This window comes from Eubalaena glacialis, chromosome 7, assembly GCF_028564815.1.
Source record: "Eubalaena glacialis isolate mEubGla1 chromosome 7, mEubGla1.1.hap2.+ XY, whole genome shotgun sequence".
NCBI lineage: Eukaryota > Metazoa > Chordata > Mammalia > Artiodactyla > Balaenidae > Eubalaena > Eubalaena glacialis.
This window is the reverse complement of record NC_083722.1, coordinates 23040794-23052011: the sequence shown is the minus strand read 5'-3', so window position 1 is coordinate 23052011 and position 11218 is coordinate 23040794. Positions and strand designations below refer to the sequence as shown.

At 42.7% G+C, this 11218-nt stretch overlaps 1 protein-coding gene across 1 annotated transcript; it reads right to left on the bottom strand.

Moving 5' to 3' along the window:
- Positions 1-1173: 1173 nt before the first annotated feature.
- On the bottom strand, positions 1174-10932 carry TRIM40 (tripartite motif containing 40). The gene is made up of 5 exons (XM_061194911.1): positions 10588-10932; positions 2788-2883; positions 1924-2148; positions 1603-1625; positions 1174-1420 (listed from the first exon to the last, which is right to left on the bottom strand). Exons 1-5 carry the CDS (start codon positions 10930-10932, stop codon positions 1174-1176), a joined length of 936 nt encoding a protein of 311 aa, XP_061050894.1.
- Positions 10933-11218: the final 286 nt, after the last annotated feature.

Here is an 11218-nt window from a genome sequence, read left to right as displayed (position 1 = left end):
GAGCCCGTGCTCCGCAACAAGAGAAGCCACTGCAATGAGAAGCCCGTGCACCACAACGAAAAGTAGCCCCCACTTGACACAACTAGAGAAAGCCCGCGCGCAACAACGAAGACCCAACGTAACCATAAATAAATAAATAAATAAATTTATAAAAAAAGAAAAAAGAAGGGCCCTTATACTTTCTATTAATTTATTCATGCATCCACTTAATAAATTTCACTGGACACCAACTATGAGCCCGGCACTGTCCTAAACCCTGGGGACACAAAGACAGAGTACTCTCTTTACTCACCCAAAGAAGAGATGCACAAATAATTAATATACAAAGGTATTATTCATTGCTCCATAAAAATTACCACAAATTTAGTGTCTTAAAACAACACAGATTTATTATATCATAGTTTCTATGACATCTATTGCCTCACAGTTTCTGTGGGTCAGAAATTTGGGTTCTCTGCTTAGGGTCTCACAAGGCTGTAATCAAGATGTCAGTTGGACTGGGTTCTCCTCTTGAGGCTCGACTGGGGAAAAATCCATTTCCAAGTTCACTTAGGCAGTTGGCAGAATTAATTTTCTTGCAGCTGCAAGACTGAGGGCCTCTGCTTCTTGTTGGCTGAAGGCTGGAGGCTGCTCTCAGCTCCTAGAGGCTGCCTGCTGGCCACAGGGCTACCCATGTCATCAATCCAGCAAGGAGAGTTTCAAGAGTGAGAGTGTTAGCAAGGAGGCATCCCATCCATGTAATACAGTCTGCGAAGGGACAGCCCATCCCCTGTGTCATATTCCATTGATTAGAAGCAACTCACAGGTTCTGCTCACACTCAAAGAGAGGGGATCATACAAAGGCATGAACAGCACGAGGGGAGGATCATGGGAGGTCACTGTAGAGTCTGTCCACCACAAAAGTAATGTAAGCTCCAGGTGCATTGTACAGACAACAGGTGTTACAGGAGCTCAGAAGGAATATTTCTGCCAACAGACGTGCCAGCTCCATAGGCAGAGGTGGCCTCACCACTGTGAACTCATGCCATCCAGGTACCTGGGTACTCCCATTTTAATATGAGATTGTGAGAGATGGGTGCTACTGTCAGTTCACAGGCAAAACGGCGGTCTTGGATGCTGACTTCTGCAGTGGGAGCCTGGTTCAGGAAAGAGGCTGTGACTATTGTCCGGGTATCAGAGGGTCAGGCATCTGATCACAGCTGTGGCATGTTCAGGAGGTGGCAGGCCTGAGGGTGCACTGGGTAGACCTAGTGGGAGGTTGGACAGATTGGGGGAAGGAGAGCCAGGAGGCTGAGATGAGTCTGAGATGAGCTGGTCCAGGGATGAACTGGTCAGAGCTGCTGAGGATGGCTGGTTAAGTGATTCATTGATTCTTTTCTCTAAGTTGGGATAAATAGCCTCTAACTGCTCTGGAGCACTCCTAGAAACAAAGAAATCCTTCAGTATATTCTGTTCAATCTTCCACTTTCCATGTAGCCTGAAGATGCAAGTTAATGGAGCAGTGGATCTCCTTGACCATGAGAAAGCCCATACACACATCTATGTTTGTGTGGGTTTGTGCTGTGTAAGCACATGTGGGAAGGCAGATGGGACAGCTCATACCTGTTCAATAAGTCACTGGCGTCCTAGGAGAGAGAAAGAGAGTGAGAGTCACAACCAGTTCTCATGTTCCTGTCCCCTCCAATTCCCTCCCCAACCCACTAGTGGATGGCACTCTGGGCTGTCACCTTGAGAACTGGAGAGGGTAGCACCCCTTCTGTGTACCCGCCTCCGCTGCACCAGCATTGTGCAGCCTTGGACAAGCCACCACCACGTGTCACAGAGAAGACTCTACTTCTTACACCTCCCAGAGGGATGCTACAGGTAGGCTGCCCACTATTTGGGGAGAATCCCAGGCTTTGGGAGGCACCTCAGGGTATGCACCTTCAGCAGGCTGGCATCCAGTTTCTTAGCCATCCCCTCCAGTTCAGTGACCAGGCTGCTGAGTTGAATCATTGCCCTGGAGATGCCAGTGATTCTGGACACCTCTGCTGGCATGTCCTCCAGCTGGCCTGGCCGCTGCTGAGGGAGGGCATCCAGCTGTCTCCCGGCTCGGTGTTGACGCTCCAGTTCAGCCTCCAGCCTGTGGGTCCTACAGTCTGTCTGAAACTCCAGAAAAGGGGCTCCCTAAGATTCAGTGTCAGATGGCTCCCTCTGGACCTTCCGTCTCTGAATGTTCTGAGCGAGAATGCTGATTTCTCGGTCCTCCTCCCCTCATGGCGTTTCCTCTGCATGTCATGGGTATTACGGGGTAGCCATGTTCCTCAAAAATGAAGGGACACCTCCCCCCCCACCTCACACCCTTGTGAACATCCACAGTTGCCATGTCTCACACACACACACACACACACACACACCCCACTCGGCTATATCCTTCCACTGACTTTTAACCCCCTTCACGTCATAGGGTGAGGAGAGACCCTGCATCGAAGTGAGCAAGCAACAGAAAGGTAGATGGTCAGAGACAGAGAAAGAGATGTATGGTTTGTGGAGCAGTTTTCAGTTGATGGGCTGCTTGTCTCCTTTGATCTTCACCTAGAACCAGGTGGAGCAGGACTGGCTTTCACTGAACATATAAACCACATGAAGGTCAGAGGGCTTGACTTGCCCCAGGTCACTCAGCCAGCAAACCCCGAGGCTGAGCCCAGCACTTGTGTTTCCAGCCTCCAGGCCCTCCCCCAACAACAGGCTGCTCCAGACAGACAGATGATCAGACCGGAGTCCTTCCCGGGACTCTGCGAAGCCCACCTGCATAGCCTGCAGTCTCTCCTCCTCCTGAGCCCTGAGCTGCTGGAGTTCACAGATGTCCTTTCTGAGCTTCCTGATCCTGCGGTTGAGTCGTTCCTAGAGAGACAGACACCCCTGCTGGTCAGACTGGGGTTGAGGGTGGTGCCCGTGGAACACACGGCGGGGAGGGAGTGTCCTGATCCCAGGATGAGGCTAAAGTAAAATTCTGCCTAAAAAGAGGCAGCCTTCTATGCATCATGCTTGGGGTAAGGAACACTAGAGTTTATTTAATGGATAATGATGGCAAAAAGCAATAGGTAATTTTTTTTAAAGCCTTAACTACATAAAAATAACAGATAGTAAGAGAACCTTTTCTACTTGACTTCAGGGTGTTTTTCTCCCGACATCTAAAATTTATGTGCTGATCTCTGGCAACCCTCACTACTTCTCATCAACAAGTGAAGCCAATCTAGAGAGAACTGACTTACAGAAGAGGTGAAAAACCTCTGGTACCACTCCCTCACCCTGGCTGGGATGGACAAGAACTCCCTATTTGAGCAAACCCACAGCCCAGGAAGGCATGGAACCTCTCTCTAAATCTTAAATCAGTGTCTGGATGGGTCACGGTGTCCTGGAATCTAAGGATATAATGAATCATTTCAGTTTCTAAAACATATACTTTCAGATTTTGGGTAAACTATGTAGGAAGCAAATATAAACAAAGCTGATACTGATATCAACATAAGCCTTTAATGAATCAAAATGGAAGAAAGGTGCAGGGTGGGGGGGTGTCAGCAAAAGAGTCTGAAAATGTTCTTCTTGTAACCCTTGTTACCTTAGTTACAAAATATATTTGCGTACCTGATAAAAGTGTGTACAAAGCCATAGTAATAAAACAGTGTGGTACTGGGACAAGAAAAAATAGAAAATGGAAGAAGAGAGAGCTCAGGGACAGACCCATGTTTACAAAAGAATTTAAAAAGAAAAAAAAAGTAAGAAGAAACGAGTCACAGGTCTGAAATGTGCAATGTGGAGAATATAGTCAAGAACTGTGTAATATCTTTGTATAGTGACATGTTGTAAGTAAACTTATCATGGTGATCATTTTGAAAGGTATAGAAATATTGAATCACTATGTTGTGTAAGAGGAACTCTCATAATATTGCAGGTCACTTATGCTTCCAAAACAAACAAACAAACAAACATAGAAAAAGAGATCAGATTTGTGGTGACCAGAGGCAGGGAGTGGGAGAACGGGGAATTGGGTAAAGGCAGTCACAATATACAAACTTCCAGTTATAAGACAAATAAGTACTAGGGATGTAATGTACAACATGATAAATATAATTCCCACTGCTGTATGTTATATATGAAAGTTGGTAAGAGAGTAAATCTTGAGTTCTCATCACAATAAAAAAATTTTTTCTATTTGTTTAATTTCGTATCTATATGAGATAATGGGTGTTCATTAAACTTATTGTAATAATCGTTTCATTATGTATGTAAGTCAAATCATTATGCTGTACACCTTAAACTTACATACTACTGTTTGTCAATTATAACTCAATAAAACTGGGAGAAAATAAGATAAAATAAAAATAAAAAGCAATACACAGATCAGTAAGAGAAGGGACAAAATCTGTAGGAGACGGTGTTGAGAAAACTGGCTTACAACAACAGGGAAAAATAAAGCCAGATCCCTGTCCAGAACCATATGTGAAGGCAGACTCTAGCTGGATTAAAGACAGTGTGAAAGGAAAACTATAAAGTTAATAGAAAATAACGTTAAAGAATAAATTTGTGACCTGGGGTAGGGAAAAATGTCTTAAATAAACCTCCAAAAGCACAAACCATGAGAGAATGATTTAATTTGATTATCTCAAAATTAAATATTTCTGTTCAATGACAACTCTACGGACAACCTAACAGAGAAATGACAGACTGAGAGATAATATCTGCAATGTCTAAAACCAACAAGAGACTTATATATAGAATATAAAAGGAAAGCCTAGGGAATTCCCCGGTGGTCCAGTGGTTAGGACTCAGCGTTTTCACTGCCATGGACCGTTTCAATCCCTGGTCGGGGAACTAAGATCTCTCAAGCCACAAGGCGCAGCCTAAATAAATAAAGAAAGAAAGAGAAAAAGAAAGAAAAGGAAAGCCTAGACATCAATAAGAAGACAGGAACCCAAGAGAAAAATTTGCAGAGAATATGGACAATTAATTCACAGACAAGGGGATGCCCAAACTCACCCGTGATTAGAGAAATGGAAATTAATACAAAGAAATATTATTTGACCCCCATCAGAGTAATAAAAATTAGACAACTGGATAACACCTGGGGGAGGTGGGATGTGTGTGGATATAAGGACCACACTGTGGGCTGGTGAGATATGCACTGGCACAGCCATTCTGGCAACGGTTCCGGCCACCTAGGTGTGCTTTCCTCTGTGATCCAGTCATCCTGTTTCTGAGTAAAAATCCCAGAGAATTGCTAGGTTCTAAGAGAACATGTACACTACAGCACTGGTTGTGGTAACAGAGAATTGGAATCACATAAAGTCCACTCCTGGGAAATGGATGGGTAAAATATGGCAGGTGCCCGCTATGGAACACAGTGCATTTGTCAGAAACAATGGACTATGTGACCCACAAAACATGGACTGATCTCAAAAACATGGTAGAGTGAAAAGCAAGAAATAGAACGAAGCCCATCATATAATTTTGTTAATTCAATATACAAGCACACAGTGCAGCAATGTGTGTTTTACCAAACTGTCTACAAATAAAAATACAACAAACACTTTAAGTGGTTGTCCATGGAAGAGGGAGGAATGATGATTAAATGGAACAAACAAAACATGAACAGGATTTGTGGACTAAAGATAAGAGTGTGCTATTTACTGAAGAGTGTGTGTATCATTAAGTAAATCCTTCTCACCTCAGGTCAAAAAAAATTGGGGGGGGGGGTGGATTTTGTTGTTGTTGTTGGCTGTTTATGGGGAATATTTCTTCTTTTTGTCATTTTGCCTCATTTTCTCTTATAAACTCTTAAAATGTATTGCTTTTGGAAAAGAAGAGTCCCACATCACTGGAGATGTACAGGTAGAGGCTGGGGTTGGACGAGATGACTGTGAAAGTTCTTTCTGGCCCTGAGATTCAGAGGGTGAAACCAAGGTCAAGGGGCGGTGGGTGAGACTTCAGCGAGGACATTCAAGCAAACAAACAATAAACAGAGGAGACAATGATGTCACTAGGAAATTATTTTAAAATGTTTCATGTCACTGGTGTTACCTGCAGGCATTTCCCAGCAGACAAGCAATAAAACAGTCATAGAAGGAGGGGGAGGAAGTAAATGGGTGTCTTGGATTTCACTCAGGGGCCTCAATGGTGAAGGCGGAGGCTGGGGTGCGGTGGGGAATTGTCTGTGTGAGCACTAAAGTTCAAGTCTCGAAAACCTCAAACAAGCAAGCAAGCAACCTTCACCTTGCTACCCCTTCCATCTACTCTGTTCTCACAACTACATTTCTTGAAGCAGTTGGTTCTTGCTGTCTTCACGTCCTTGTGGCCCCTTTGCTCCTCAGTATCTGCTTTTGCTTCTCATCATTCTTTTAGAACTGCTCTCTCCAAGGTCACAGTGATCTCCAGGAAAGAAACCCAGAAGTGCCTTCTTCTCAGGCCTCCTCTTCTTGGATGTGATTCTACCCACCCCACTCTCCCGACCTCCCACCCCCGTCCTTCCTTGACCTTCCTGAGGTTGTTTCTTTAACCCTCTTCTTTCTCTAAATGATGTCCTTAATTTCAGGCTTCAGATTTTATCATAATTCCCAAAAGTTCTTTGTCCTAACAGTCAATCCCATGTTTCCAGCTGAGACTTAAGTATCTCCTACTGCCCTATTGACAGCTCAAACTCAGTTTGGAGTAATCAAACTTATCTTCCTCTTCCCCACCCTCTTCCACAATTCACTACTCTTGACCTCCATATTTCTGTCCTTGGACCCACCCTTCTGTCTCTCATCCAGCTTGAAACCTCAGTCATATTTTATTTTTTACCTGTGCTACTACTGTCTTCAAAAGGGTTTCTCATTATCAAAGATAAGCCCGAACTCCTTAATCCAATATCCAAGGCCCTCTGTAACCCAATTTACATTTCCTGTGTTACCTCTCTCTACTCCCTCCCTATTCTCCACACTAGCCAAACAGAGCTGCTTGTGGTTTCCTGGACACACCCCACGCAGCCATGCCTCTTCATGGCTTTTCTTTTACTTCCTTCTACCAGGAATGCTATCTATTGCTGCCTGTCAAAGTCAGGCCTATTCTTAAGATCCTGTTCAAAATGTCAGAGTCCTGTCTTCTGGAGTAGTTTAAAATTTAATTAAGAACTTAAAGTCAACTACAAAGATTGTGTAAATGAAAAAAGGAAGCAAAGATAACAGCAATAAAGATAATGCATGAAAAAACGAAGATAATTCAGATCTATCATTTAAAATATTCAAAATGAGTAAGGTAAAGTCCCTCATTTTTCAAAAAATATTTATTCATCCATTTTTGCATTAAGGTAATATTTATGTAAATAAGGTACTCATTAGAATTAGAAAGCAAAATTCTACAAACTTTTATCTTCCCAAAATATTCCTCAGGGGGGAAAAAAGACAAATTGAAATATAGGGAATAGTGCAAGACCTGTTTTGCCTTAATAAATATTTTTTAAAGTCTGTGATCCTATCAGATATCAGATAAAATGTGATTTCACAGTAAAAAAATTGACCAAAAAGGACATTAAATAGTGAGGAAACATGAGAACATAGCAACATTTAAAATCCTTCTCAAATGGCTTACTAGGACTTCCCTGGTGGTGCAGTGATTAAGAATCCACCTGCCAATGCAGGGGACACAGGTACGATCCCTGGTGGGGGAAGATCCCACGTGCCACGGAGCAACTAAGCCCATGCACCACAACTACTGAGCCTGCACTCTAGAGCCCGCGAGCCACAACTACTGAAGCCTGCGCCTAGAGCCCGTGCTCTGCAGCAAAGAGAAGCCACCGCAATGAGAAGCCCGCGCACCACAACGAAGAGTAGCTCCCGATCGCTGCAACTAGAGAAAGCCCACGCGCAGCAATGAAGACCCAACGCAGCCAATAAATAAATAAATAAATAAAATAAAATAAAAAAAGGCTTACAAAACGCATCAAAGAAAAAGTGGTTAACAGGCAAAAAGGTACCTTTCCCCCGATACAGTCACACACGCACACAAAAAGACCAACTTTCAAAAAACATGCTCCTTACAGAACAAAAAGTGCCCCAAAGTATGGATAAGAATGATATCACCCATTATATTTTATGAGGAAAAATGGTGTTGATGACTAAACCTGACAATGTCCACATGATCGTGCATCTAGAAAATGTCAGGAAATTAAGTTAAAGGATATATGAACTCAGCAAAGACTCTCATTTGAATCTACGAGTACCAATTGTCAAAAAAGCAACCCTTATAAAATATATAGCTACTCTCAATATAAGATTTAAATAAAGAAATGTAACATCTAGTTCAGAAACATAAAGGAAAACGCTTGGTGATATATCCTGCTATTGGTCAAGAAGACCAAGTAGGCTCACAAAAGTCATAATTCTTAATGTAATCAACAAATTTAATGCAATGCCAATTAAAATTCCAGGGATTCTCCATAAATCTTAGAAACATTATATAAGAAAATCCTTCTGGAGACTTCCCTGGTGGTCCGGTGGTTAAGACTCCTCATCCCCAATGCAGGGAGCCTGGGTTCGATCCCTGGTCAGGGAACTAGATCCCGCATGCCGCAACTAAGAGCCTACATGCCACAACTAAAGATCCCACATGCCACAACAAAGATCCCGCGTGCCACAAATAATACCCAGCAGAGCCAAATAAATAAATTAAATTAAATTAAATTTAGAAAAAAGATGGCATCTGACTTGTTCATCATTGTATTCCTAGCATGTATAGTAGTTCCTAATGCACTACAGGAACTTAAGTCTTTCTTAAATGAACAAATATTGTTATTTATTTATTTTAGTTTTCCTGTCATAATTTAAAGGTAAACTTGAGGACAAAGATTATGAATCATATTTATACTTCTTACAATGCCTAGCATGACATCCTATACAAAGCACAGACCTGAATAAATCATTGAGTGAGTGAATAGATTTTTCCATCTATTCACTGGCCCATCAGCAGGTGGGAGAGCTCTCCCTGCCCTCCTGTGGTACCCTGCACTTAGAGGGAATGATGTTAGAACCAGAGAACTTTGCCTCTTTGGCTTTCTGAGTTATTTCTCTACCTTCCCATAGTCACCCTCAATCTGGACTCCCCAGTTTCTCATCCTGTATTATAACATGTTCAAAAAGTCAAGTATCTAAAAGAAGACTTGGAAATTCATCCTTCATTATTGGATAGAAAGACACCATGGTGAAAATATGTCAATTGTCAATCCAATCAAATACTAACTTAACTGGGGATGGGGGTAGAGGATAGTTGGAAAAAAAATGCTAAAGCTAACTGGCAAAATAAATATATCTGAATATCCACAAAAATTCTGAAAAATAAGAATATTGTGAGGGTTCTAAGAGCTACCTGACATTAAAACACATTGCAAAGGTACAGTGCTTAAAATGGTTTGACACACAAGCAGGAATGGATAGAAGAATAGAACAGAATGGAGAATCAAGAAAATGTGCAAGTCTATACGTACCCATGGCAGAATAAGAAGTCGGCATTCAAATCAGTGGCGGAACTATGGATTATTCAGTAAATAGTGATAGGAAAAATTGATCAAAACTTGGAAGTTAGGTTATTCTTTCACCAAAATACAGCTTGGATATTCTAAGTCCTCCAAAATATATGTTGAAGGATACTCATTACAACATCCCATGAGACCTCAAAACAAAACAATAACCTGGAAATAGCTCAATATCTGCCAATTTATAGTACATTCATAGAATTGAATACCATGCAGTTGTTGAAAAGAATTCATAAGATCTAGATGTACTGATGGGAAAATGAGATAATGCCCAAGATGTATTTTTAGATGATAAAAACGAGATACAGAAAAATACATAGAGAATCCGTGTGTGTGTGTGTGTATGTGTTTTAGAGACTGCATTCATACACACACACACAATTTTCTGGAAGAATGATACATAAAAATCTAACAGTGGTTACCTCTGGGGACTGAGAATGGGGGAAAGCAGGAAGAAAGATTTTTAGTTTTGACTTTAGACCTTACAGTGTTGTCTGAATGTACCAGTTTTATGATAAAAAAATTTAAAAAATAGGATAAAAATAATCACTATAGAAAGGAAGGAAAGAAAAGATGAAGAAGGAAGAGAGAGAGAGAATCATGTACTAATCTCCAGGTTTCAATGTATTTCCAGGTTAATCATTAGGATATGTAAAACCTGATTACATTTCTAGCCAATTTTCTAGTACTATCAAACAGGGGAACCATACAGTCTTAGTACTAAAAGAGTTTTGCCTTATTTAGTCCAACTCCTTCATGCTACAGATGAGCAAACTGCGAGGAGCTCATGCTTCCTGGGAATCTGACATCATGTGACCGTATCTCCTCTTAGACTCCTATTAATGCATTGAAATTTTAACATTAGTAGCAAGATAAACACAGAAAAGTGAAGACAAGGGTCCAAAACAAGTTAAAGCAGAAGAAACAAAGAAAAGTGTCAGTTACCGAGCCTCTATGATACGCCAGGCATAAAGGACAGGGAGTAGGAAGGAGTAACTCAGGGAGGTGGTGGCAGAGAGATGGCTATGATGACCCCATCTTACCTTGTAGTGGCTGATGGCATTTTCAATGGCCAGTTCACAGTGAGACTTGTGTTCAGGGGACACCCGGCATTCCACACACAGAAGACGTCTGCTCTCCTCACAGAACCAGCACACCTTCTTCTGGTGGCTGTCACAGGTATAGCCGGCCCCCAGGACCCCCTCGGAACAGGGCTTCCGGCAGAGGGGGCAGCTGAGGACCCCGGAGGCTGAGGCCTTCTCCAGGTGCTGGGCCAGGCACGCTCGACAGAAGAGGTGTCTGCAGTCAGTGCGCACTGCCTCCTTCAGGCACTCCTGGCAGATGGGGCAGATGCCCTCTTCCCGGCTGTCCTCCTGCAGAGGGAGCATGGCCTCCACCTCACACTGCCAGCCTCCCATCTATAGGGCCTCCTTCCCCACTGGAGCTTTGGACAGCCTGCCACCCTAGACAGTCCAGGTAAGATGGCCCAGCTGGAAGGAGGCGGCCCTGGAGCAGCTCAGAGGACCTGATTCAGCCCTCCAACTGCAGGCAGCTGCCCGCTCTCCATCAATAGAGTTGTAGCACGGACAACAGAAACCACCATTCTGCAACAAGTTTCAGAAATAAATCATCAACTTTGACACACACCCTCTGGTTTCCTTGTCTTTACTAAAC

What these genes read in the sequence shown, in the direction of transcription:
- TRIM40 (XM_061194911.1), bottom strand. Translation starts at nt 10,932, where the DNA reads ATGCTCCCTCTGCAGGAGGACAGCCGGGAAGAGGGCATCTGCCCCATC. An exon ending in TGGATGCCAGCCTGCTGAAG is followed by an intron (nt 1,626 to 1,923) that starts GTGCATACCCTG and finishes TCTCTCTCCTAG; the next exon opens with GACGCCAGTGACTTATTGAA. An exon ending in GCCAGTGACTTATTGAACAG is followed by an intron (nt 1,421 to 1,602) that starts GTATGAGCTGTC and finishes CTTTGTTTCTAG; the next exon opens with GAGTGCTCCAGAGCAGTTAG.